A 27,081-nucleotide genomic window follows, 5' to 3' on the forward strand; every position below is an offset into this window, starting at 1 on the left:
ACGGGCACAGCGGTTCACAGGTTTGCAAGAAGCTTAGTCCTTTAGGATTATGTGAACCAAGAGAATAATAATGCACAAGAACTTTTACAACTAAGAAGCAGGATATAAACTTTTTAAAACAAAAATTAACTAGCTGTGGCCATAGGTGGTTGAGAATTTAGGTGAAAGCCAATGAATAATGATAATACTAATAAACCAAGTGTAGACTAGGCTTGGCTAGCCCCTTGTTGACTCCCTGTCGTAATTCCATCTGCTCACCGGAATACTAGATGTTCCTTTACTCTGTCCTTACTGTAATTTACTCTGCTCCTTGCTCACAAGGAAGTGCTCTCCCAAACTGTCCTTTGGAGCTGATGTTTGCCTTATATCTAACATTCTGTCATAGCTCACGCCTCGTGAGCACTTCCTGTGTGTCACATACTGGGCCAGGGTGTTAATCTCATTTGATTCTCACAACAGACTTTCATTATCCTCAATTTACAGGTGGTTTAGCAGCATGCCTGGGGCTGCCCAGCTGGTAAGTGGCGAGGCCCCTCTGTAGCCTGACTTGAGTGTCCAGAAGCCTTCTCTGGACTAACCCCCCTCCTCCCTTCTGCCTTAGACACATCATTGTTATTGGCCTCATCTTTGACAGAGAGGGAGAAAGAGAGGGAGATAGAGGAGGGAAAGAGAGAGAGAGAGAGAGAAAGAGATGTTCTCTCCTAATGGAGTAAAATTGCAGCTGAGTCTTGTCATGTGCCATCTTTACTCATCATCTTTTTCTTTCCCCCTTGACTACATGCCCTACTGACTCAGGCAGCCTCTTTGCATTAAAATGAGAGAGAGATTTGTTGCTTGACTGTTATTTTTCCATAAAGCTCCCAAATTGCTTAGATAAAACTGTGTAGAATTTTTAACTGGGAAAGAAAGAGTTGCTTTAATGGTGAGTGCTTATTTTTAAAAATCACTGAATATTAGAAAAAAATTTGAACATTGACAATTTGTTTCACAAAATGTGGTATTTGTAGCAAGAATATATATGTGGTAAACACTCTATAGTATTCAACTAGCTGCAACTCCCACTGACTCCATTTGTGCCTGGAGTTCTCCAAACATGTGGTATAACCTGATCAGAGATGACCAGAACTGTGGTTTTTTCATTAATCTTATTTGAAGGGGACATTCGAAAGCTGACACTTCCTCCTTATAAATGGAAAGATTTTGCTGGAAGTTTTGGAATCATCAGAGTTTTAGTTTAAAATGCTTATTATGTTGTGGTTTTTGTTTTTTTTTTTAATTGCTTTCTCTTGGCAAAAACATCTGCTTGACCAGAACTCAGTCTCTCTGATCATATTGGATAATATTTTTTATAATGTAGAAGTGTTAAAAATATGGGCTATTCAGAAGGGAATTACAATTTATACTTTTCTGGGGTATGTTGACAGATAACACTAGATTCACGGGTAAAGTTGATGACAAAGTCTAACAATGAAGACAGTGACCCCACCATGGGTGGGGTAAGGAAAGCTCTCTGCTCACTAGCTCTGATGCAGGCCCAGGATATCGAGTCAAGGACTGGCTGGGAGGTGGATGCATGGGTGTCAGAGTCACTGTCATAGTCTTCACAAGAAGCCACAAGATGCAATTGAGAATGGACTAGGGATCCCGCAGCCCAGGCTCCACCATCTCTCTGGAAAAGGAGGCCTTGCCAAAATACGGTCCCAGACTCCATGGATCTCAGCAGGTCCGTACGTGAGGCCAGTCCTCTTTGTTGCTGCTCTGCTGAGCACCTGAAGCCCTGATTTATCAATCTGTCTACTTCCCGGCGGGGAGCCTTTATCACCAGCCCCTTGCCAAACAAGACTGGGAATAGAGGAATCAGGAACTCTGTACTCCTGGGAGCTTCTAAGTAAGCCGCCATTTAAAATCAGCACTAATGCTCTGCCTTGGGGGCAGGTGAGAATTCTACCACTGAACTACCCATGCTGTTCAGCCTTGAGGAAACCAAACCATCTTGCCAGGAGAGAGGGTCTGCACACGCTGGATGCCTCCAGTGTGTGGGTGGGCCCTCGAGCCTGCACAGAGCCCTGAAACAGGGACGCTATGGAACAGGCCCTGGGATCTGATCTCTTGGCTTACCCCAGTTCCATCAGGTCCCAGGGGATTTCTGCAGCTTGATGCCTCCACGTCTCCAAGTCCTCCTGCTCTGAAGTGACCAGTAGTCCTCTCCTAGGCACACAAACTCTCCCTAAACCAGCACACTGTGTTCCGTGACGAGGCCTCTGTGGTACCACGCAGTGGTAACTACCCTTCTGAACAATCTCGTAGGCACATGGCCTTCACCTTACGGAAAGAGGAAGACTAGAAAGGAAGGGACAGGATAGGAGAACACAGTTTTGAATCCTGTTTTGATGGGTCTTTTAAAAAACCTTCCAAGTCCCTTAGATCACACACACCACCTGACTGGCTGCGTTGGTGAGTATGTGGCGGCTTGGTGTGGACCGCCAGTCCATTGTGCCTCCGAATAACGGAGCAGCCTTCACGGCGCCCCAACCATGGAGCTGCTGGGAGCTCACCAGCACCAGGCATGTCCATGTGAATCACGCTTCGGGGCTCCCAGAGTCACCCAAAAGAAAGAGGATGCTCTGACCCAAGGATAGAGGTAGGCCTGGGACCTAAGTTAAAGGGGGCCTGGCTTTATCAGAGTTGACCAAAGGCCTGTGATTCTACAAACGCTGTCATGAGCCGTCTATGACCCCTGTGAGAACAGTTCTTCCCATAGGACCTTCCTGGTTCATTTAGGAGCCCCCACTTCCTAGATCTTCTCCCTCGTCCCTACATAAAGCATTGTGTCTTGAGGTTCCCTCCAGCTCCCCAGCTTTATGGCAGCAGACCTTTCTTTCCTCTGAGGGCTCCAGTCCCTCTGACCGCAGCTGACCTTGGTGCTGAGAAGCCCTCAGTCACCCGCCCTAAGGACCTGTACCCACCCTCCAAGATAATCTGCTCACCTCTAGCTTCATATTTTAAGGAAACCATGAGAAAACAGGAGAAGATACAGAGAACATAAAATTTAGAAAATCCAAGGAGGATAACAATGAGGGGAGAATGAAGACAGAGAAACCATTATAAGGCAATAAGGGAAAAAGTATGGAAAGAGCCTGGGCTAAAGCCTGGTCTGAGTTTCCAAGTGACAGTCCATGGCCACGGGCAACTTCACCTTTCATCATGTCTTCTCATCTGCTAAATGACAACCCCACTAGATTGTTGTGAGGATTAAATGAGGTAACACGTATGAAGAAGTATCTGGCACATGCTGTGTGCTCAAAATGAAGATTTTCTCAAAAATCTCCAAGGGCAGAGATTTTGGTTTCCCTTCAGAACCCTCTTTATCCTTCTAGCTCTCCACAACGAAGAGGGTCTTTCATGTGTCCGTTTAGACTTGCTCACATTTTGTTCTGTCTGCTTCCTGTTGTTCTGCACTCTGTGGGGCAAAGAGAGCTCAGTAGCTTTTTCAGAAAATGCCTCACATGCTTCAAAAACGTGACTTTGAGTTTTAGCTCAATGCTAAACAATCCTATCTTAAGGTTAGTAAAAGGTACTGCAAGGACGTGGGATGGGGGAGAGACCTGACCTCTTGAGTTAGGATTGCTCGCAGTGCAAGAGAAAATGGTAAAATCCGGCTAACTACTTTATGGGGTCTGATGGACACTTTGTAAGTGAATGTTTGCTTTTGCTTTGTGCTGAGCATTGTGGTGTTTGCTTTAAGCACATTTAAATGTTCCAGGAACCCTATGAGGTAGTTATTATGATCACCCTTTTCCTCTGCTGAATTTCCTGGATGGGGAAACGGAGGCTAATGTTCACACACTAGGAAGATGCCAGGGCCAGGAAGTGGGCCACGTCTGTATCTGGACAGAACAGTAGTTCTTCTCCATTCTGCTTCAAGGACACAGAACCTCAGGCCCCATAATAAATAGGATTTATCTGAGACCTGAGGGATTAACCTCAAGAATTTTTCAGTTGGTAAAGAATAGGAAGTTCTGGAATAAGTTACTGAAGAAGGTAATGCAATGTTCTTTTCTTGACTACTCTGCCATGTGGCACCCCTTTGGGAGTATGGGCCCTTAGTACCCAAGAAGAGATTGACTCCTGCAATCTTTCAGGGTGTGGGTGACCATTTTGGACAACTCTGCCATGCCGACTCTTGCTTACACAGAGGGGAAATGTTTATAATATTAGAGTAGCTGCTGTTGGAAAGTAAAAGCATGTGCTGTTTTACAAACAGTAGATGAGAAGCGTGTTTACGTACTGCATATACCTAATTGAAATTTTCTTTAGGACAGGCTGCGAGGTACCACTGTTCAGTGCCCCAGTGAGAAGGAAGCAGGTGTGTGTTGGTGGTGCTGTGGACAGAGGTGTCTAAGGGATCTCTCTGGGTGTTAGGCTAGTTTCTCCCCTGGGACGAGGGCAGCACCCCGTCACAGCTCAGTTTTGTTCTTGTCCAGAGAGATTAGCTCTTTTGTTTTCCCTTGAGGAGAGACTATACTCTAGGACTGAGGCCCAAGCTTATATTTGAATTATGAAAACGAACACTTACAAGTAAGGACCAATCTAAATTAATCAGCAAGTGGTGAAGGGTTAGCATATAAATTAGAATAAAAAAAAGAACGATGCAGATTTCCAGAACTGTGATGGCTATGTACGGCTCATGGGCTTTTGCAATGATGAAAGAAACTAGTGCTCCTATGAGAAGACCCTGCAATAGAAGAAACAGGACGTGTTTTAATGCACATGGGCTAGTGAACAGCAAAGCAAACCCATCAACTGTTAGAAAGTAAATCTGGTGATATTGCACTTGCCTGTATTGTTTTGTACCTATATTTTATTTGTAAAATGTCTCGTATTTCCAGAAATGAAATAATACGTGGAAATAATAAAAGTGCAATTAGGTAGAGAAGAATGAAAAATAACTCCAGTTTCTTTCTTCTTGCTCAACCCAACCCTAGTCCATCTCCTGGAAAGTCACCACTGTTCACCGGGTATATTTCATACCGGAAAGAAGTATATACAAGTAGAATAAATATATACTGATTTTGATAGAAAGAGGTAGAGCTCCAGTTTTCTTTCTTTCCAAACAGTTGCTGGTTATCCCAACATCATTTGTTGGGAAACACCAGTATTTTCCCTGCTCATCTGAAATCCAGCCTTTCTCATGTACTAAATTCCCAGGTATATTTAGGTCTCTTTTGAGAATATGCCCTTCCACTGAGGTGCTGATTTCTTCTCTAGTACTTTTGAAATCACAGGCAATTTATTTTATATTATTGTCTGACCTAGTCCCCCTTTCAGTGCTAATCCTCACATTGTTTGTGTCTCCCATGTTTGTTTTGGTCAAGCTCCCCAAGCTAAGCCTGTTGGTAGTTTAATTGGGATTTCATCTAACTTCTAATTTTGAAAATTAAACAATTCACTTTTACTACTCAAGAACAAAGTATGTCTTTCCAGTTACTTTAGTTATCTAAGTTTTTCAAGTTTTCTTGATGTAGGTCTTTCAAATTTATTTACTTAGTCATAGATGTTTTACTATTTTGATTGTTGTTATAAAGAGAAATATTTTCTTCTATTTTAAATGCTTGTTTGTTCATTTCTGCTAGTAAGTTAGTAGGGATTATCTTGTTCTAACTTGTTTCCCAGTTGATTTTGAGTTTTTTAGACATACAGCGATGTCAGCTGAAAAAAATGATAAATTTTCCTAATCTTGTCAACTGTTATTTATTTTTCCTCATTGTGATGAACAGTTCCAGAAAAATACTGAATACAGTATTGATGAGGGCATCCTCTTTGTTCCTCATTTAATGGGAGTACTTCTGATGCTTCATTATATATGGTGCTGACTTTTGGGTTTATCTTTATAAGGTCAGTAAAATATGTATTCCTATTTTATGGATTTTTTTTTGCAATCAGAAATGAATGTTGAACTTTGTCAAATGTGTTCTTTTCCTTATCTGACATAATCTCCTAATTTGTTGTTCTTTTAACCTAAAATGTTGGTTAGTTTAATAGAGTCCTAATATTGCATCATCATAGTGTATTTTTTAAAAGTACTGAATATTTTCTGCTAATATATTAATACTTGTTGATTTGATACAAGTGAGATTTCTATTTTGTCTGACTTGGTCAGGTTTTGATATCAGTGTTATACTACTTTGAAGAAATAATTCAGAAGGGCTTCTTATTTCTCCATTCTTTGAAGGAGTTTCAATCGTATCAGAATTACATCCCATTTAAGATTGAAAGAGTTAATGTGTAAAAAAGACTGTCCCTTATATATTTTTGAAAGATACTCATTTGATTAGTTCTTACTTTCTTCTGTGTTTACGTTGGTCTGGTTAGGGTTTTCTCTATCCTGGGGTCAGTTTTGGTAATTATATTTTCCTAGAAAATAAACTGTTTCTTTCAGGTAGTCAGGTTTATTTGTTTTGTAAAGTACTCTTGGGGATCCTCTCAGTTTCTTCATCCTTTGTGATTATTTTCCCTGTCTGGTGTCTTAACTTTAAATACATGTTCTCTCTTCAGTCTTTTTTCATATTATACTAGCCATTGGTTTGTCAATTCGGGTCAATTCTGTTATTTTTGTTTGTTAATTTATACGTTTCAGCTCTTACTCTCTCTGCTTCCCTAATTCCCTTTGTGAGGGAAAACCTGAGAAATACAAAGGCAGGAAAACCAGCGCTGGTTTAGTAATCCGGGTAGAGCGTGGGGAGGGGCAAGGGAGAAGGGAGGAGAGATGGGGCAGAACAAACTGGCTGGCAAAGGGAAGTAGGGAAGTTTTCCAGACGCGGCGTCCCCTGGGATTCCCCAAGGCCACACCCACCCTGCATCACCAGCTATCTCTGCTCACCAGCCTTATGACCTTCATCATTCCCGTGGGCGTGAAGAAAAAACGCTTGAAGCTGTCCCTGAATTTGACTGGGACCAGGGCCCGTCCTTCCGCACGCTTTTGCATGGCGGCCTTCTCAGCTTCGCTCTTGGGCACCTGCGGTGGCTGGGTGGGTGTTGATGTTGCATCTTTTGGCGCAACGGGTGCTACGTTCTTGGGTTGCGCGGAGGGCCCTGAGCGTGCGGGTGTCCCCGGAGCTGCGGGAGCCTCTGGGCGTGCCCGTGTCCCGGGAGCTGCGGGAGCCCCTGGGCGTGCGGGAGCCCCTGGGCGTGCGGGAGCCCCTGGGCGTGCGGGAGCCGAAGGGCGTGCAGGTTTTCCTGGAGCTGCGGCAGCCCCTGGGCGTGCGGGAGCCGCTGGGCGTGCAGGAGCTGAGCGTGAGGGTGTCCCCGGAGCTGCGGCAGACCCTGGGCGTGAGGGTGTCCCCGGAGCTGCGGCAGACCCTGGGCGTGAGGGTGTCCCCGGAGCTGGGGCAGACCCTGGGCGTGAGGGTGTCCCCGGAGCTGGGGCAGACACTGGCCGTGAGGGTGTGCCCGCAGCTGGGGCAGCCCCTGGGCGTGCGGGAGCTGAGCGTGAGCGTGTCCCCGGAGCTGTGGCAGCCCCTGGACCTGCGGGACGCTGCTTCTGTTGCAAGCTCCCTGTGGGGGTCCTGGTGGTTTTGGCATCCATGGTGGGCCCCGGGGGCCTGGCTGTGTCAGGCAGGCCCTGCTGCTGGGAGCCTGCCGCCACCGGCAGGCTGGCCCCTGGGAACCAGCGGCGTGCCCCAACGGCTGCTGGCCCCCCGGCCCTCGCGCGCACCCAGCTCTGTGCCCCGCCGACAAACCAGGCCCTCCAGCCACCTTCATCGCCATTTGGGATGCGATGCCACTGCCTAGCCTGGGAACTCATTTTCCCTGCAACCCCACCCCTCCGCGCTGCCAGCCAACCAGGAAGGGGGCTCTGGAGCCCATTTAGGGTGGTCTGGGTGCATTCTTCTCTGCCACCCAGGCCCAGGAGGAGGCAAACCCAATCAGATCAGGATCAGTGCTGGCTTGGAAATGACGATATGGGTGAGCGCTGGGTACAGAGTTCCCACATCTCTTCTTCCAGTTCCCATATTGAGATTAAAATGAGAACAATCACAGGAAATATGTGGAGGAATAAATACATTTAATATACTTAATACTTAGCATCAACTAAAGAGTAATATAAAATTACAAAACTTATATTTTGTCATGAATAGCCTGTTTCTGATAAGGACCACTTGGATTAAATAGAAGCTTCCGGTAAATAAGGACCCCGTCCGCAATACAGCACACTCCCGCCAGGAGTCCAAACACCTGGAAACGAAGACACTTTGTCACTGCTGTGGCCACGTTCTGGACCTCAGTCACTCACAGGTTTTAAGTGGTCTGCCCCCCGGCTTCCTCTCTTGCTTCCACCTGATACTGAAAGGGGAAGAGACTTCAGAGATTATTTCATTCTCATGCCCACGTTTTCCCAATACCTGCCTAAAAAAAGGGAAAAGGTAACTCAGGTGAGCAGAAATAATATTGAAGGGGTGTGGGCTCTGAAACAAAGACTTGTCTGGATCTCTTAACTTGCTCCCGCATGTATGATTTAAAGCCCTACCGAAGGTATCTAGTTATCAATCAACATTGCCACCCCAATGTTCAGTTGCCTTTCTTCCTACAGACTCGGCTCGAGGGCCAAAGGTAACAGCAGCTCAAGATTAAACCAATGCAACAGTAGCTGTGACACGCACTTTAGAGAACTGGAGTGGTTAAGATGATCCAGAGTGAACTCTTAAGGCTGGGCTACATCTGCTTAAAGGGTGGGATTCTAAATAGGCCTCAGGGGGAGAAAAAAAAAAAAAGGTAAAGGGAGTAAACTAGAGCTTGGTCTTTAGGTACTGTGATGGCTGTTTGAGAGCTGGCACCTGGGCTGGAAAAGAGGGATACCATTCCTTGCGTGCTATTTGGTCAGTTCCATCCAATGGCCAGGAAGTCTGGCCCCTTGGCTCTAGACACCACACCATTTTCCATGCTGAATCTCAAACTCAGCTTCTTAGCTTCTGACCACACTGAGTACTTCCTGCCCTTCCATGACTCTGGTACTCTGCGTGTTGCTGGTTTCTCTACCTGGAACCACCCCCCTCGTCTCCCCTTTATTCCTGGCAAACTGCATTTCCACTGCCAGAGCGAGGTAGTTGCTTCCTCTTTTCTGTGCCCTGAAGTACTCTGTCAATAGCTTATATACAGCTGTTTACACTTCTCTTCCCTGTATTCGGCTCTAAGCAATTTGAGGATAGGGCAGGCTCATGTTCTAGCCCAGTGCTGTCCAAAAGAAACAGAATATGAGCACCAATGTAAGCCACATAATTTTTTCTAATAGCCACATTAAAAAGAAAAAAACAAGGGGCGCCTGAGTGGCTCAGTCATTAAGCATCTGCCTTCGGCTCAGGTCATGATCCCAGCATCCTGGGATCAAGCCACACATTCGGCATCCTGCTCAGTGGGAAGCCTTCTTCTCCCTCTCCTACTTCCCCTGCTTGTGTACCCTCTCTCACTGTCTCTCTCTCTCTCTCTGTCAAATAAATAAATAAAATCTTAAAAAAAAAAGAAAGGAAAAATAAATGAAATTAATTTTAACAACATATTTTGTTTAGCCTAGTATATCCAAAGTATAATTTTAACATGTCATCAATATAATAAAGTTATTATGAAATAATATACATTTTGGGGGTAAGTCTTTGAAATCCATCGTGTATTTTACATGTATAGCTCATCTCAGTTCGACCAGCTACACTTCCAGGGCTCAGTAGCCACATGTAGCTAGTGGCTATGGCATCGGCCAGCACAACTCTATACTCTGTCAGCATCTACTGAAGTGCGCCTTTGTAAACACTGGGTCAGTGAATGAATAAGTGAATAAAGGTCCAGGTGACTTTTGAACAACATGGGTTTGAACTGCATAGGTCCACTTACGTATGGACTTTTTTCTGATAAATATAGTAGTACAGTACTGTAAATGTATTTTCTCCTCATGATTTTCTTAGCATTTTCTTTAGCTTACTTTGTTGTAAGATACAGTATATAATACATATGATACAGAAAATATGTGCTAACTGTTTATGTTTTTGGTGCTTCTTGTCAACAGTAGGCTATTAGTCGTTAAGCTTGTGGGAACTCAGAGTTCTAAAAAAGTTTCAGCTATGTGGGGAGCCGATGTTATTCAAGGGTCAACTGTAAGTCCCATGCCTTGTCCCTCTTTCTCCATAGAAGAGGGTTAAGATTATCGTTTTTGTTTGTTTAAAAGTTTAAAAAAATATTTATTTTAGGGGGGATGGGGTAGAGGGAGACCAAGAGACTTCTCGAGCAGACTCTCCGCCGGGTGTGGAGCCTGACTGAGGACTCCACCCCAGGACCCTGAGATCATGACCTGAGCCAAAACCAAGAGTTGGATGCTTAACTGACTGAGCCACGGGATAAGATTATCTTTAAAGATAATTGGAGGAAATTGCTGTTACAGCATTATCTCATTTCTAGAATAATTCTCATCCCTCATGAAGTTGCTTGGGTCTTTGTAAGGAGATGAAAAACCATGGATTGTGACATACATGGCTGTCTGAGAATGGTTAGTTCTCCCAAGAGGCCCATACTATGGAAAGACAAGGAAGCAGGAGGGAGATTTATTTAAGAACTTTCCGATTTAAAAAAAAAAAAAAAAAGGTCTTTCGTATTCACATCTCTAGCTAAGAATCTAGAAAAGCCAAACAATTCTGAGCCTCCTATAAAAAATCTCAGAAGTATATCAGATGGCACTAAAACTCAATTATTTGACTCTTATTTATTTTGGCTTGCCTTCCAGGATAAATTCTGATTAAACTGGCTTGCTTCTCTTCAAGCAACGTTCAAAATAAATCCTTTTCTTATAAGATTTCCTACAACCTTTTCACGAGACATCTTGTATTATATTCCATCTGAAGAAAGGTCTGGACAAAGAATAACTGAGCTCAGAGCCATCTGTCTCACCTTAACAAATGGTATGTATCCTTTTCCTTAAAAGCCAGCACTATGAAACTCATCTGTAGTCTTTTGCTTGCCATCAGGTTTCTCAGAGCTAAGTGTAACAGATTCCAGTAACTTTTCTCAGTCTAGTCCAGCTCTACATATCGATGTGGAACATACGGGAAATACTATTTAGTTAACTTCCGTTTTAGGATGAAATCATATTCCTTCAGGTTTATCAGGGCATGTACTCACATAAGAAATATTAAGCCACTAGGAACCATATACTGGCCTAGGAGACACAAGGATGAGTATAGTATAGATTCCTGTTATTATATCTGTTTTTCAAGTAAGCTTGAATACCAATCAAACCTAAAGCAAGAAATCAGAAAGATCTCCACTTACCCCTCCAAGGGCTATAACTCTTGTGGTTTCTGGTAACAGTGCCAACACAGATATAATTACCATGAATATTGCTGCTATTACTGAGTTGAGGATATCCTAAAACACAGAATAGAAATGTCAACTTTCTATGAAGATCACACACACAAAAAAAGAATCTGCTGCCTATAGATTTTGAAAGTTCCATTTAAAAACATTTTTTAATTTATTCTTTTTAAGGATTTTATTTATTTATTTGAGAGAGAGACAGAGAGAGCATGAGAGGGGAGAAGGTCAGAGGGAGAAGCAGACTCCCTGTGGAGCTGGAGCCTGATGTGGGACTCGATCCTGGCACTCTGGGATCATGACCAGAGCCGAAGGCAGTGGCTTAACTAACAGAGCCACCCAGGTGCCCGAAAGTTCCATTTTATTAAACAAATTTAGTGAGTTTTTTTTTTTTTAAATCCAATTGCCATAGTAAGAGGACACCTATATTATGTTTGGTCTACAGTGATGCCTAGTGTTTCTCTTAATCTATGATACTATGATATACCAATCATTTACACTTAGGCTTATTTCTTTTCTATTTAAATACAGTTGGAGGGAGAACACATCTGGTTGGGAATGCAGGATGTATTATGTGGAAGGTTTATGATAGAGTGGTACACTGGAAATTCAGAATGCTAACAGACTATGTGGAGTAGATCACACTGTAAATCAAACAACTTTATAGTGTTACTAAAATGCAATTAATAAAAAGCTGCACACATTTGGCAGAAAATGATAATTTTCAGGAAAAAACTTTCCTACATCTGTATGTAGGCTGACTGATTATACTATTATTTTCTGACAAGGTGACTCATCTAATAATTTCTAGAAACAGGACATTTGCCTTCTGAACAATGGCTTTAAGGGCTGCAGCTTACATTATGAATGGTTGTATAGCGTGAGAGAGGTAAATCATCTTTATTCTGGAGTGGTTTATATCTGTTTGCAGATAACTCTGGAGGCAGGAAGGTATTGTTAACAGAAATATCAGACTTCAAACTCCTGGTAACTTAGACATGTGGTTATTAAAAAAAAAAAATGGGGGGGTGCCTGGATGGCTCAGTGGGTTAAGCCTCTGCCTTCAGCTCAGGTCATGATCCCAGGGTCCTGGGATGGAGCCCCATATCGGGCTCTCTGCTCAGCAGGGAGCCTGCTTCCCCGCGCCCCCCCCCCCCCGCTTCTGCCTGCCTCTCTGCCTACTTGTGATCTCTCTGTGTCAAATAAATAAATAAAATCTTTAAAAAAATAGGAAGAGGTTCAGTGGAGACAGGAAAGATTAGATGCACCTAGGAAGAAATATTTCTCATTTGCAAGAAACATTGAGGCTATCCTAGGTTAATGTTCCTCTGTGTTGGGTATTTTCCTCTGCTTCAAGGGAAGCCACACCTCTACTTCAGACAGCCCTGCCTCATGCGATTAATTCAGTTAAGTGTATATGAATGGCTTTAGGCAAAAATGGTGTTCTAGGGAGTACAGAGAACTAAGGAAAGAAAAGGATGCACCTGTCCCAAAGTATCAGTGACCACCCCCTTTAAAAAAAAAGATTTTATTTATTTATTTGACAGAGAGCACAAGCAGGGAGAGCAGTAGGCAGAGGGAGAGGGAGAAGCATGTTCCCACTGAGCGGGAAGCTGGATGCGGTGCTTGATTCCAGGACCCTGGGATCAAGACCTGAGCTGAAGGCAGATGCTTAACCAGCTGAACCACCCAGGTGCCCCGATATCAGTGACCCTTAATGGGCATTTAAACATTGTTTTTATAATGAAAACCAAACATCAGTATACCATGGAATAGAATGTTAATACAAAAAAACAAAACAAAACAAAACAAAAACAAAACAAATTAAAAAAAAAAAGGAAAAAAAAAAAGAAAGGAGATTTCAAGAAATTTTGAGCCTGTACTTGGATACCACTGCAAAGCCCTGGGTTGACTCACTGTGCTTTCAGTCATTGGAATACTTGAGGGAAACAGAGCAGCCTGTTTTACAGACTGTCAGTTACTGCAGCTTTGGGACAGTGATAACCACAATAATAAATCTGAATGTGGATGACCACGCCCTTTCCTCATCAGTGAAGGCAGTGGCCCTGAGGCAGAAGTTATTTTTCCCCACCGGCCCATTAATTGAAATCGTCAGCCCTCTTTGTGTCCTTCACTTCTGTCACAGTAGGAGAGCCCCAGACAGCTTCTCCAGAGCTGTGCTCTGGCTCCCATTCCCTTCACCACTCTGCAGGAACCTTACTGTGTGTTTCTAACCCTTCTTTGTCCCTGGCCAGCTTTCCTCTGTGGCTCCTTGGATTACAGTTGTCTCTCTTGCCCTGCTCAGGCTCACCATTCCTTCAGCTTTCCGGTTACCTGTCCACTTGAGAGGCACACCACTCTGGTAAAGGGGCCTCTGGTAACACAGCCTAGGAATATATATTTTTTCCAGGACTTATTTTTGTTCTGTTTACATGTGACAGCATTCACCACTCCTTTCTGAGATGCTTTCCTCTCTTACCTTCTGTGACACAGGTCTCCCTTGCGTTCTCTCTCCTGCCTTTCTCTGGCTCTTCCTCATTTTCACCCCGTATATTGGCATTTCCCAGTTTTACCTTCAGCTTGCTCTCTATTTTCTCCGCACCATTTAGGCCAGTCCTAGAGCTCGTCTGCCATGACAAGGTGATGACTTCCAAAGCTGCAGCTTTAACTCCTCACTCTCCTGAGCTTCAGACCTGTTCTGAACATTTCTATCTGAATATTCCATAAGCAACTAAAACCTAGCATTTTATTCAGATTGAACTTACTGCATTCCTCTCTCTGGCCCTTCCTTAAACATAGTCCTCTTTGTACTTCCTACCTCAATATCGTCTCCAGATATTGAAATGCAGGCAATCTTAATTCTTATTTACTTAGTCCTATCAATTCTACCCCAGTAACCCCTTTCTCTGTAGTTACTGTTAGGACCATAGTTCAGGCCTTTATAATTTTCACGCCTGGATTACAGAACAACGTTTGAAGTGATCTCTGAGACCTACCTCTAGTTTTGCTCCTCTTTAAGTCATTATTGACACTGGCACCAGCAATTTCCTAAATTGTAAGCTGCTCATGTCACTCTCCTACTTAAAAATCCTTTAAAAGCTTTCAGTGGTGTTGGTTTAAAATCCAGGGCATATAAAGCCTTGCCTGCTCTGACCTCCTACTGCCTCCCAAGCTTCCATTCTTGCCCCCCCCCCCCCCCCCCCGGCCCCCGTGCCTCCACACTATCCTGGGTATGCATCTATCCCAGCACCTATTACACTGAATTGCTCCTCTCTCTTGCTTCCCTGAAAATTCCACAGGTATAAGATTTGTGTTTTATCAAAGAACCCATTATGGAAGCTGGGATTAGCAGACACTGAACACCTGCTGAATAAATCATTATGCTAGATCAAAAGCAGAGAAGAATCTGGGTTTCATAATGGAATAGTTAGCCTTATGGCACCATTTCTCAGAGATTACAATATCAGCAAAGTTTGATCCTCAGAGATCTGGAGACTAAATTTCAGTCTACACATAGGCCACCCTCTCTCCTGGTGTATTCTGTTACACTTAGGACTTCAAGTTTATCACAGGGACCTGTAATAAGCTCCAGAGAATATAGTTTGGAGAAAAAAAAATACTAAAATGTATTAGTTTTAATTAACCTTGGAAAGCAGAGTGTGAAGAGCAACTATACAACTTCCTGAGTAAAGGGGATATGGACCATGCTTCTCATGTCCTTGAAGAAAACCCTGGAATAATTTCACTTAGACCTTTCTGCTACTAAATAATACTGTGTACTCTGAGGGCCCACGGATGAAGATATTGTGACCTTTTTCCCTAGGATACCCTCCAGTCAGGTCCAGCTCTAAAACTGTGATCAAGTAGGAGTTTGGAGAGTTGCTATGAAGATCCTATTTCCCAGCTTTCTCCTTTGGGACTTTTTTCAGCTTGTGATTAGCTTGATTGGCCTTCAAAGGTGGTTCTAGAAGGTACCACTTGAAGGCATGCTTAAAGCTCTAAAGTCTTCTCTCCTTAATAGGGGTTATCAGCTTGGATATCAGCACCTTGGAACCCAGGAGGATGAGACAAGTGCAGCCAGGAAGACTTAAGTGCAGCTACCAGTCCAGCCAAAAATGGGAAGGGCAGCACAGGTTTTAGCAGGGAGACCTACAGAGACAGGATACCAGAGGTAAAACTTGAAAGAAGAGAGAGAGGTAAAGCCACTCGGTTTTTCCTAGAACAGGAGAGTAGTCCGGGCTGAAGGGACACGTACACCTTAACAAGCATCTTGAACTTGCCTATTTTGACAGTTTCCAGAATCATTTAGGCACTTTGCTGGGCAGCTATTCTCAGTGCTAGAAGTATGGCAGGTGAAGTTCATATGGCACTAAATAAATTAGCATTGATGATTATAGACATTCTTAAGTAAGATAACATTGTGCTTTATTCAGCCTCCCAGATTATTTCGCTTTTCCATTAGTGATCAGGGATGTGCAAGATGTGGATACTTGTGTATCTGCCTCCATCTCTTTCCCCCATTTTGAGGCCATACCAACATGTACTTAAAAGGGAGGTGAGGATTAAGAATGCTCTATAACTTTCTTAGCCATGATCTTAAATTTAAATTTCTTTAGAAAATCAACACTTAAGTGACTTCTAATAGAAGAGTCAGTCCCACCTACTGGTAGGTGGGAGCTCAGAGGAGACTTTATCCTCTGTGGTTCTTAAGCGACAACACAGGACATGGTAGCAGTGGGTAGAGTTCCTCCTTCCTAAGCCTATCAGACATTCCTTAAAGGCTTAAGAAAACTAAAGAATAGCTTATTAAAATGTCTCACTATGACAGGAAAAAAAGCAGTTAATTTTAACAATAAAACTGAACACTTACAAGCAAAGGCCAAAATAAACAGGCTATTAATCGATCAAGTCTCAGTATATATAAAATTATGAAAAAGAAAATAACAGTAACTTCAAATCCAGTGATGACAATGTATGGTTCAGGGGCTTGTCCAATGATAAAAAAGGTCATGGATGTCACACTTAGCGCCTGTAAGGATTAGAAAAAACATGATTTAGTCAACCATTACTGAATGCAAGTTTAAGCTATAAAAATGATCATTTCTAAAGTAACTAAATAAATGGGTTTAGGCCACATATACATACACCTAAAAGAGGAATTACTACAATGTATGGATATTGCCTTCTCTTTATGTTTTAGAGAACCAGGTGTCCCTCTCTTTATTCCAGTTGTACAACTAATACCATCTGTTCCCTTAATCTTTTTCCACTACATATCTTCTTTTTTCTCTCAGACCTTCAATCTCTCCTCACTGGCTCCTTTCCCCATCATACTATAAACATATCCAAGTCGTCTTCTCCTAAAGCACACAAATGCATCCCTTCCATTCACCCTGCTCCCCACAAAAACTCCTGTTTTCTATTTTTCCCTATAGGTTCTTCTCAAAAACGTCTGTATACTGACAGCTATAATTCCTTATCATCCGCTCAGCATGCCTTAACTCTTAGCAATTTGGAATCTACTATCAAACTTAAACTTAGGATGTTGCCATGAAAACTATCGGAGAAAAGTTTACAATAAATTGTTAGAGAAAAACAATTCTCTGAAAAACACTGTGGGGGAACAAAGGAAAAAAAAAAACTCCCAACATTTCTGATGCTTCACTTTTTACATATTTTCTCTAACCTAAATAGAATGCAATCAGAATTGATGAATATTTTAAGTAAAAAAAAAAAAACCCTGAAAATTATTAGTCAATCCACTCTCATTTACTAATGAAGATATAAAACACAGGAATGTTAAGTGACCTAAAGGAAAAATAAGCTGATAGGTTCCAGTGAGTTGGTCAATGTCATATTTTTAGGAGCTGTCATGTTACAGCTCTATCCAAAGTCTCTATGTTCTTGGAAAGTGGTTTTGTCAAGAGTTTTCCCTGGCTAGACTTTTTATGATCAGTCTGTCAGCTAGTAGTGTCTACATGCTCTTTTTAACCTTAAATCTCTATGGGCTACTTATTCATGATTCTTTCAATTACTTTATTAGTACAAAAATAGCCTACCTTTGAACTTCTAAATTGATCAGTTTGATTATGTAGCAAATATATAACCAGTAACTAAATAAGCCATTCTTTATAGTTAATATAATTACAATTAGCAACATTTCACCTCAAAGCGCTTGATTTACTCTATTGAACCACAGTCTTGAGTTCATGGATTATGAAATCTTGGGTCACTTTTTCAGCCCCCATCTTCTGTAAACTTTCTACACCATGGAATTTGACACTGGTGATTAATTCATTTTCTGATAAGTTCCTATGATTTGAGTCATACTGAATTCTCCCCCCAATCCGTTATTTACAGCTCTTCTATCATTACTCTTAGGCTTTGTCTCCAGTTCTCTTTTAAATATCCCACTAATATCTCAGACATTTCTTCACCACTTTATGGAAACTGCTTTTGCTCAGATTATCAGTGATTTCAGAATTACTGAATTTAATGAACATTTTTTAGTTCTTATGCTGTTGGACCCCCATGGCTTAATTGCCATTGGCTGTCTTTTTCCTATTTTTCTACTCCTTTGGCTTGCATGTCACTTTTCCTACTTCTTATAAACTCTGCAACTATTCTCCCTTGGTGGGCTTCTCTCCTTTTACCCATCCTTTAAAAACACTGGCATTCCTTTAGATTCTGTTCACCACCCAATCGATGAATGTGGGTTCCTATTGGAGGTCATTCCTTAACATCTCACATGTAAATAGCCATTTGCCATCTCTATCTGAATACCTATAGGAATCTCAAATTCACCGTATCCAAAACTGAACTTGTCTTGCCCATTCCTCCTGTATGCATTATCTTAACTGGTGATACCACCACCTATCTTATCACCCACCCTAGAAACCTATTATCAGTGCTCCTAATACTCCCCACAATTGATCAATCGTCAGGTCCTGCTGATCTAATGCTAACCATCTTGGGAAACCACTCCCTCCTCTTCGTCCCTACAGCTACTAACCTTCAGAATTTTCCCTGAACTACCATGACAAAGGTATTATAGTATAATATCTAAAATGCAAATGCACTTCTCAGTGGCTTCCTGTGGTCTTTAGAATAGAGCCTACCTCTCACAGGATAAGTCCAATGTTTAATTCTCAAATTGAACTTCTGATCCTCCTCCTACAGTCGCCTTACCCACAGGCTTTCAGTGGCAACTCCACCCTTCCAGTGCTTAGGCCAAAGACTTTGGAGTTATCCTGACTCCTCTCTTTTTCTTACATCATACCTGGCTCATCAGCAAATCATATTGGGGCTACTTTCAAACTATATCCCAAATATGATCACTTCCTGTAGCATACTGTGCCAACACCCTGGTCTGAGCCGCTATCCTCATTGTCCAGATTACTGCAATAGCTCTAACTGGTCTCTTGGTTCTACCCTTACCATTGCAGCAATACCCTCCTGTCTCTCTGACCAATCCATTGTCAACATAGCAGCTGGTCTATTTTTTTTTTAAATGTTAGTCAGATCATATACAACCTTCCTCATCTATCACTGTGTCCCTAGTCACTCCACTCCTGCCATACTGCTTTCCTTGCTTTTTCGTGAACCCTTCAGGTACATTCCTGTCATAGGGCCACTGTAATGGATGTTCCTTTTTTAAACCCTTCTCCTCCAGATATTCTCATAACTAACTCCCTAGCCTCACTCAACTCTTTGCTAAATTATCATCTCAACAAGGCCTAACCTGACCACTCTATTACTGGAGCCTGCAACCTTCCTCTCCTTACACTCCTTTCCTTGGCTTTTTTTCCTGTTTCATAGCACGTACAACTTTTTACAATACTGCATCATTTATTTACTGTGTTTACTATTTGTCTCCACTGCCTTCCCAACCCAATATGTAACCTCCATGAGGACTAGGGATCTTTGCTTTGTTCACTGATATCTCCTCAGAGCCTAGAACAGTGCCTGGAACATGGTAAGCTTTCAATAAGTATTTCTTGAATGAAAAAAAAAAAATAAGGCAACACCTATCTTGTTAAAACTTGCTGCAAAAATCATGCTGTTTTTTTTTTCCCCCTCATGTCTTTGCTCATGGCAGCTCATGGCTGCCCTTCAGACCCCACTCCTGTTCCTCTAGGAAGTTTCCTGATACCTCTCCTTCTCTTGTGCTTGGTTAAATGTCTCACTCCTTGGCCTATCCCCATCTTATCATGTATTTTATAGCTATCTGCTCATAGGTCTGTCTCTTTGACTAACCTGAAGAACTCCATGAGTCAGGGACTTCTGTCTTGGTTGTCTTTGTTGTTCCAAGGCCTAAGTCAGGTCTTATAATACAGCTAAATACTCTTAAGTGTTTGTTGAGGGAATTGGTATGTCTGAAATGAAACCTTTCTCACAAGATCTTATTCCTCCTCCACTGTTCTTCCAGAGCTTTCAGTACTGGGGATAAAACTCTAGACCTGCAAGTCACTTCTTCCCTGATTACTCCTAACCCAAAGTAATCTCTGTCCTTTGAATTCCAGAGTAGTTTCCTAAACCTCTCATATACACTTTGAATTCTATTACATTAATTTCTCAGAATCACACACTTTTGGTGTGGGAGGGACCTTGTACGCAGTTTGTTCTACCCACTCACCCGAATTACAGCATTCTCCCTAGGTGCTTATCTGTGCATTTTACCTTCGCTGTTTGGGAATGTACTGCCTTCCCAAGTGATGTGGCCACTTAATTTGGGAAACGTTCCCAATAGAAAATTCTTCCTCATATTAAGTGGAACTCTTTGCCTGTAGCTTTTAACTATTTCTATCCCCTTTAGGGATCACGTCTTTAAAATTTTAAAATTTTTTCCTCTCCCCCGCCCCCCAAGTTCCTTCAACATACTCTCCTGTGACAGTCTCCACTTCTCTAACTAGCCAGGGCACCTCCCTCAAATGATGGCTCATTCCCTCCAGACCTCTGTGCAGAACTAACTGCAGTGCGCCCGGCATGCCTGAAGCCCCGAAGCCGGCAGCCCCGCTGTCATGTGCGGGGTACAAGCGCAACTGCCGGGCCTGCTAACCTGGGTATCTGGTGTGCAGGTCCAAGTGGGGGCCACTCATGCAGACGTGCTTCCTTGGCTTTAAGAATGTGTCTGTGAACCCCTGAAGGGCAGGACAGTGCCTTCTTTCTCTCCTTCTGTCCCCAGGGTGCCCCGTGAACCGCCTTGCCTCTGGGGAGGCCTAGGCTGAAAGAGAAGGTAGGGGATTCCTCTTTATCCTTGAGAGCCATCCCCCGCTGCCCCTGAGCACGCCCCAATACCACCCCCACTCGTGGCCCGGCCTCACCAGCCTTAGGATCTTCACGTGGCCTTTTACGCTGAAGCAGAAGGGGCGATGCTTCGGCTTCAGGGTGGGCATCATGTCTGCAGACTTGCAGCAGCACCACTTCTCCCCCTCATCCCCTCTCCTCGCCGCACAGCTCTGCCAGGCCTCGAGCGGCGACAGCAACTGCCAAGACTGCTGCGAACCACCTTCCTAGGATTCCCGCTCTCGCGTGCGCATGCGTACGTCACTACGGGGGGGGGGGGCGCTCGTGCGCATGCGCCTCACTGGGGCTGAGCAGCTCTGACTTTGCCGCCTTCTGGGGTTCGCCTGCTGCATTTCTGTGAACCTAGAGGGGTCGCATGGGTGGGGGGCGCCTCACAGGCAGGCGGGCCTTTCTTAGCGCTGCCCTGCCCTGCTCCGCCGGACACAAACAACTGCTCTCCAGCTCTAGGTAAGGGCTTTCCAGTCAGGTAGCGCTTCTGGAGAGCGGTGCAGGGAGGGATTGGGAGTGTTCAGGAATGGCTGCAGGGTTACCCCGGACTATGAGCATCTCAAATACCAACTCCATAGAGAAGCTTTCCCGTGGTCACCCCGTCTAGAACAGCCACCATCACCCTCTTCACAGCACTTATCAGTACCCAATATATTTTACTATAAATTGCACAAAAGCCAGGACCTACCTGTGTATACTTCTCTCCCTGCAGGGTTCCCAGGGTCTGGCACATAGTAGATTTAAATTATGTGCTGTCTGAATCAAAGGCCTGGGCCTCATTCCCTGCCCTTGCCCCCAGGGTATCACAGTCTGAACTAACAGCCTCATCCTGAATCAGAAAAACGTTGAACTTAATCTTGAAGAGGGCGTGTTTATGGCAGATAATACAGCGTCCGTGGCAGATAATATTGAAAGCACCAGATGGGGTGTGGCTTTCTGGTAGCAGATCCAGAGACTGAGCGAGCCCTCTTGCAAATGACTTCCTCTCCTCTGTCCTAGAGGAGACTGCTAGCACCTTGCACTCCTGAGAGGAAGGAAGCCCCTCCACCCAAGCTGTAGAATGGGCTTGCCCACACCGTTCGTAGTGCAGCTTTTTAGGTTTCAGGGCCTGGGCCTGTTGAATTATATAGACCCCATCTACCTCACTCCTGGGCCGAATTTTTGCTACCTGACTACAGATGAAATTTGCAGGCTTCTTTCCCACCCCTAGCTGTTTGTTCAGATGGAATATTGGTTGCACCTTTGTTAAAAGATAAACTGAGATGTATTAAACATCTTAAGAGTTTGGGCAAAAATTGATTTGATTTGGGCAGCATCCAATCTAGCAGATAGAAAGGAGCTCCAAGGAGCTATACAAAATGAAAACCTTTTATAGGCAAAAGGAAGCAGGAACAAGGAAATAACACTGGCAAAGAAGCTGGGTGTTTGTTGCAAGGTTAGTTTGCTTTAGGTGTTGGCCAAAGTCTATAAAGCAGATTACCTAACTAGTATTGATCACCTAGGCTATTCCTTAAGGACTGGCCTAATGTTCCATTTCTAGAAGAGCCAAAATAATTAAGTCTTGGTTTGGTGAAGTGGGGTTTAGCATAAGCAACTCCATTTTGGGCCCTTGTGGTTTTTTCTGTGGTTTTGTTTTGTTTCGTTGTTGCTGTTGTAACACTTTCTTGAGGCATCTAGTACATTTATAGTCTAGACCCTGGTTATGTTCAAGTGCAGAGGAAAGAGTGCAGGCTGTGAGGCAAGATAGATGGCTTGAATTCCAGCTTCGCCCCTTAATGAATGCTAAAAAAGTCACCTAAATTTCCGAGGATCAGCTCAGCGAGGATTATGGGAGTGACAATATCCACTTGCAGGACTGTTGGGAAGAATAAATGACACCCTAAGTGTGTGTCAGGTGTCTGGATACAACACGTGCTCAATTAAGTAATCTCCAATAATTAATTCACCAACCAGTTGAGGGTATTGTTGGCCACCCATCCCCCAAGCCTTGCCAAGTCGGGGTTCATTCCGCCAGCGTCCCGTTAGCGGGAAGATTTCTTGGCTGCAACCTGCTCAGGTCCCGCCTTGAATTGTTTTCCCTCTCGGAGAGCGGGTGAAAAGCGACCGGGTCTCTTTAAGAGCCCGGTCCCAGCAGGCGCCCCGGCGGCCAGCGTGGGGATGGAGGCGGTGCGCTACGCTGGCGCAGACTCGCGCAGGAAGGAAGCCGCGCCGTCGGATCCGGCCGCCGGGATATGCTGCTGCGGCCGCTGCGGAGCTGGGCAGCCCGGGCGCTGCGGCGCGAGGGGCCTGGGAGCCCCGCCCCGGGCCAGGGGACGTGGGGGGCGCAGCACCGGGCCTGGCTTCGCGGTAAAACGTCTCTCTCTACCATCTTTGGCGGCCCGCGCCTGGCGCTCCGTGGCCGCGGGTCTCACTCCACCCCCTCCATTCCGCCTGAACCCGAAGCTACTCCTAGGCGCTGGGATTTTGTCCCGGCGGCTGCCGGGCGGTGGAGGGGCGAGGGCGGTCATCGCCAGCGGGCCGCGAGCGGGTGGGGCCGTGGAGATCCCTCTAGAGAGGAGTAAGACCCTCCCACCCCGTACTCGGGGGCTGCTCCTGTCCCGGTCCCGTTCCAGGTCCGATTCTCGTGGCCTTGGGGGAGCCAGAGGCCCGGAGATGCAGCTAACCAGTCCCCAGCGCGGGGTGGGTGCTTTAGTCCCCGAAGCCTTCCTGCTCCCACTGGGAGTGGGGACTTCCCATTTCGGAAACGGACACCGCCAGCGGAATAGCTACGTTACAGCGTTCTTTGGCCTCGGGCTGTTGGGTGGCACCTCAGAACCACCTGTGTGGTGGGTGGGCCGAAACCCATGCGCGCTGCCCTCATCTGTGAGGATCATAAATATGAAATGTGTGAAAAATGGAAAGTAATATACTAAGTGAAAAAAAGCCAAGTACAGGTGGGGCCCAGAGGGGCCAACTGGACCCAGGCAGCAGCTGCACAGTGTCATGTGGAGGTAGACAGCAGTGGCGGGTCTGCCTCCACCCACCCGCGGAGGGTCTCCATTGTCATTGGAAGACATTTTTAGGCCAGGGAGTAAGTGTAAACATTACTGTTTTTGTGGTGGTTTTCAAAATTAGGAGAAAGAGTGAATTACTTAAAACTGACCTTAAAAATTGATTCTGTTTCTTTTGTAGATAAAGATAGAGAAAACGAAAAAGAGAAAAAATCAGTGGTAAGTCTTTTATGTGCACTCCCCAGTGTAGTGTGTGTGTGTGTGTGTGTATAATAGAGTGGGAGGATTATATATTCTGAGAAGGGGAGAGCTGAGGGCAGTGAAGGAATGTGTGCACATAGTAAAAGACAAAAATATGAGGATCTCCGGGGATGAGGAAGTCTGTCTCCACCGCTGGACCTCAGACCCCCTGCCCAGAGGCCGCCTGTCCCCAGGTGCTGGTATGTCCTTATCAAGAGTCTGCACAGTTGGGAACATACATGTATTCAAAGCCTTTAGGTGGGTTTGGACTGTCAGCTTGATGAATTATTACAAAAGGATTTGAAAAATGCTCCTCTGTGTGGGGAAGGTTGGTTTTGCCCTGGGTTAATGGGGTGGCTGCCTGGCTTTGAGACAAGGTCTGCTCGCTGCCGCCCCCTGCCGTCCAGTGTTGAGACTAGTGGGTGGGTCGGGGTATCAGAGAGAATCCATGGGGGTCCACAGACATGGCTTCAGCCACTGTAGTGACTTTGAGATGCCAGCTGTGGAGTGGGCGTGGGGCTGGTGTGAGGTTGAAGGTTAAAGAGGGCCAAACTAGACATGTTCATGGGGATGCTGGAGGCTTTAGCTGGCTGGGGTGGGGAACAACATTTTGGTCACCCTCACTCCAGAGGCTTAGTTCCTTGAGGAAGCTAGAAGTTGGTAGCTTCTGTGGCTCGGAAGGGAGTGGTTTGTCGGCTGGTGACAGGAATACCTTGGCTGAGATCTGCAGAGTGCAGAAAGGGTGGGCAATCCCCTGGGGTATTGCGGGGAGATGGAGAGGGACTGGGAAGGAGTCAAGTCACACGGAGAGCATTGGTGATTGAAACAATTGAGCTTTATGAAAGTGTGTTGAAATGAGAGGTGGAGTGGGTTCTAAAGGTGGGTACTGCAGGAGGAGGGGTATTATGTTGCACTGGCTGGGAAATTGCTGTGCTAATTATCAAGCTAGCACTTATGTGAGCCAGGCCTGTCCTGGGTGCTTTCAGACACATAGTAGGTCCATCAGAAGTGGTATGGAGTGTGCACTTAGGCCCAAGGCTACTCTTGAGCATTCAGATCTTCTGAGTTCTTGGGGACCAAATAGCCCCTGTTATTAGTGAGTCCCTATTCTGATGGGGGAGATGGCAATAAATAGGACTGTGGTGGACCCAGAACAGCAGTGAATCTGGGGACTGTTGAGTAGAGGACAGGGCCTCCAGAGGACAGTGACTGAGGGGAGCCTTGAGCTTTGAAGCCTCCTGGGAGATGAAGGAAAAGGGGAGGCAGGAGTGTTGGAGCAGAGGGAGCTGCAAATGTGAGTCAGAAGGAGGAGAACTGGGCCGGTCCCCAAAGAGCTGGTGAAGAGGGGCTGGAGATAGGTCCGGAATCCTAGAGCCACTGAAAGACTTGACTGGGTGTGATCTGGTTTGCCTCTCAGGAAGAGATGGTGGTGAGCTGTGGGTGGGGTTGAGGGGCACTGGTGGGCCAGACTGGAAGGCACAGAGGCCACTGGGGAGGCTGCTCCAGCCACGTGGGGGTAGAGGCCTTAACTGGGGGCCAGGGGGACAAGCCAGGTTCTGCAGATGAGTGGGAAGCAGGGTCTGGAGCTGTTGCTGAGTTGCTGGGTGAGGGCCGGATACACCCAGGGTGTTGAGGGGTGCATGGTGCAACCTTCCTTGAGGACTGGAACAGGAAGAGGAGCCGTATATGGGGGTTGGGAGGTGACAAATTGAGGTACCCAGGGGACGACACATGAGACAGGATGGTTAGGGAATGTCTGTGCGGAGTGAAGTCAGTCACCACCGTGGAATAGGAACAGGAACTTCTAGAAGAAGGTCTTATCTAAACAACGTTTTCCTATAGTGAACAGGAAAGAGACAAAGTCTGTGCAGAACAGTGTTAGGTTGAGGTCTTCTTCATTTTATAGGAAGACAAAAAGTTGTTTCCTTTAAAGAGCACAAAAAAAACATCAAATCCTTTAGGGCCCTGATAGGATCTGCCTTTTGTGCACTCTGTTAGGCTCATTTTGTGGTTTTGCATCCTAAGGGAGTGAACTGGCGGGGACCTGGAATTGGAGGGGGGCCTGGCATCTGTCAAAAGTGTGATTGTCTGGTCTCCTGGATACCTGTTAGGATCAAGACAGGAGGGAAACCTTCACAGCTGATGGGCAGAGTTTCTAGTAGGGGGAGCAAAGTGAGATGGCCCCAGAGTGTGGGTTCAAACTGTCCTCTCTCCTTTATTCCTTCATATAAGCCTCATTTTTCTCTTCTGTGAAAGTGTTGTGACCCCTTGCTTAGCTGGCAAAGTTGAATATGGTACTGGTGCATGTTACCCATCTCATGGCCTGGCCCTTAGCAAGGTGCTCAAGAAAGTTCTCTCCTTCCGGATACTTTCTAGTCCATGTTTTTCTCTGTAAAGCAGTGAGTGGGGTACTACAGAACATACACATGTTTCCCAGCCTCAAATCCGTTGGGCTCTGGTTAAGGAGGCAGAACACTTGGGCCTAAAATCTAATAGTTTGAGGGGTGGAGCTAGGGAAGGGGAGAGCTGGGTGGGCAGTGAGTCCAGGAGCCGACATAAGGGAGGGTCTGTCCTGGAGGTTGGTGGCCCAGTGGCCATCATTGGTGGGCTGGAGCTGAGGGTCGGTTTGTTACTGCTCATGGTGGGACCCTGGAAATATGTGCACATTGAAGTCTTGGACTGAATCATTTATACTGTTCACCTGAGCCTTTCCCTAAAAATTCTTCCCTGATACTCCCCTGGGTGCACGATTTTTGGTTCCAATGTGCATTTGTCTTTTGTTAGATCTGCGTTGAGGGCAACATTGCAAGCGGGAAGACGACGTGCCTGGAGTTCTTCTCCAACACAACGGACATGGAGGTATGGCCTCCGTACTGGGTTCGAGAGAACCTATAAAAGCTATGGGATTTATTTACCATAGAAATAAAATGCGAGCCACATGTGTAATGTGATATTTCTAACAGTTTTGCTAAAAAACAACAACAACAACAACAACAAAAACCCGGAAAAGAATATTTAATTTGACGTAATATATCCTAAATGCTATCATGTCAACATCTAATCCATATAAATACCATCAATGAGCTATTTTGCATTCTGTTTTTCACACTGAGTCTTCAAAATCTGGAATGTAGTTTATACATATGGTATATCTCAATTTGGACCAGTCACATTTGAAGTTTGTAAGAGCCACATGTGGCTCATG

At 45.0% G+C, this 27,081-nt stretch overlaps 2 protein-coding genes across 4 annotated transcripts in view; one reads left to right on the forward strand and one right to left on the reverse strand.

Moving 5' to 3' along the window:
* Positions 1-8,028: 8,028 nt before the first annotated feature.
* Positions 8,029-20,837, reverse strand: LOC116865800 (chemokine-like factor). Of its 2 annotated transcripts, none has more exons than XM_032854306.1 (4): positions 20,676-20,837; positions 16,223-16,381; positions 11,311-11,406; positions 8,029-8,235 (listed from the first exon to the last, which is right to left on the reverse strand). In XM_032854306.1, the coding sequence occupies exons 1-4, from the start codon at positions 20,748-20,750 to the stop codon at positions 8,119-8,121; spliced, it is 447 nt and encodes a 148-aa protein (XP_032710197.1). In that variant the 5' UTR covers positions 20,751-20,837; the 3' UTR covers positions 8,029-8,118. The 2 variants fall into 2 exon arrangements, with proteins under 2 accessions (XP_032710197.1, XP_032710198.1); XM_032854307.1 differs by having other exon boundaries at positions 8,144-8,343.
* A 1,988-nt stretch (positions 20,838-22,825) lies between these two features.
* The window catches only part of TK2 (thymidine kinase 2), a 29,775-nt gene continuing 25,519 nt past the window's right edge, over positions 22,826-27,081 (forward strand). The window contains exons 1-3 of one of the 2 annotated variants that reach the window (XR_004382266.1): positions 22,826-22,992; positions 23,818-23,855; positions 26,661-26,735. Coding sequence is in view for 1 of the 2 variants with exons in the window: in XM_032854302.1 (XP_032710193.1) it covers positions 22,878-22,992; positions 23,818-23,855; positions 26,661-26,735 (228 nt within the window). In the remaining variant the exon portion in view is untranslated. The remainder of the gene's footprint in view (positions 22,993-23,817; positions 23,856-26,660; positions 26,736-27,081) is intronic. The other variant, XM_032854302.1, reaches the window with a different exon arrangement.

Source organism: Lontra canadensis, unplaced genomic scaffold, assembly GCF_010015895.1.
Source record: "Lontra canadensis isolate GAN:19392208 unplaced genomic scaffold, GSC_riverotter_1.0 scaffold8, whole genome shotgun sequence".
In the NCBI taxonomy this organism is placed as follows: domain Eukaryota; kingdom Metazoa; phylum Chordata; class Mammalia; order Carnivora; family Mustelidae; genus Lontra; species Lontra canadensis.

Bases quoted from the DNA above. Each gene is read 5' to 3' on its own strand.
- LOC116865800 (XM_032854306.1), bottom strand. From the start codon at position 20,750: ATGATGCCCACCCTGAAGCCGAAGCATCGCCCCTTCTGCTTCAGCGTA. The intron at 11,407-16,222 runs GTAAGTGTTCAG...TCTGTGTTTTAG, and splicing joins GTTTATTTTGGCCTTTGCTT to GATATCCTCAACTCAGTAAT. The intron at 8,236-11,310 runs GTAAGTGGAGAT...CTTCGTTTCCAG, and splicing joins GAGTTATAGCCCTTGGAGGG to GTGTTTGGACTCCTGGCGGG.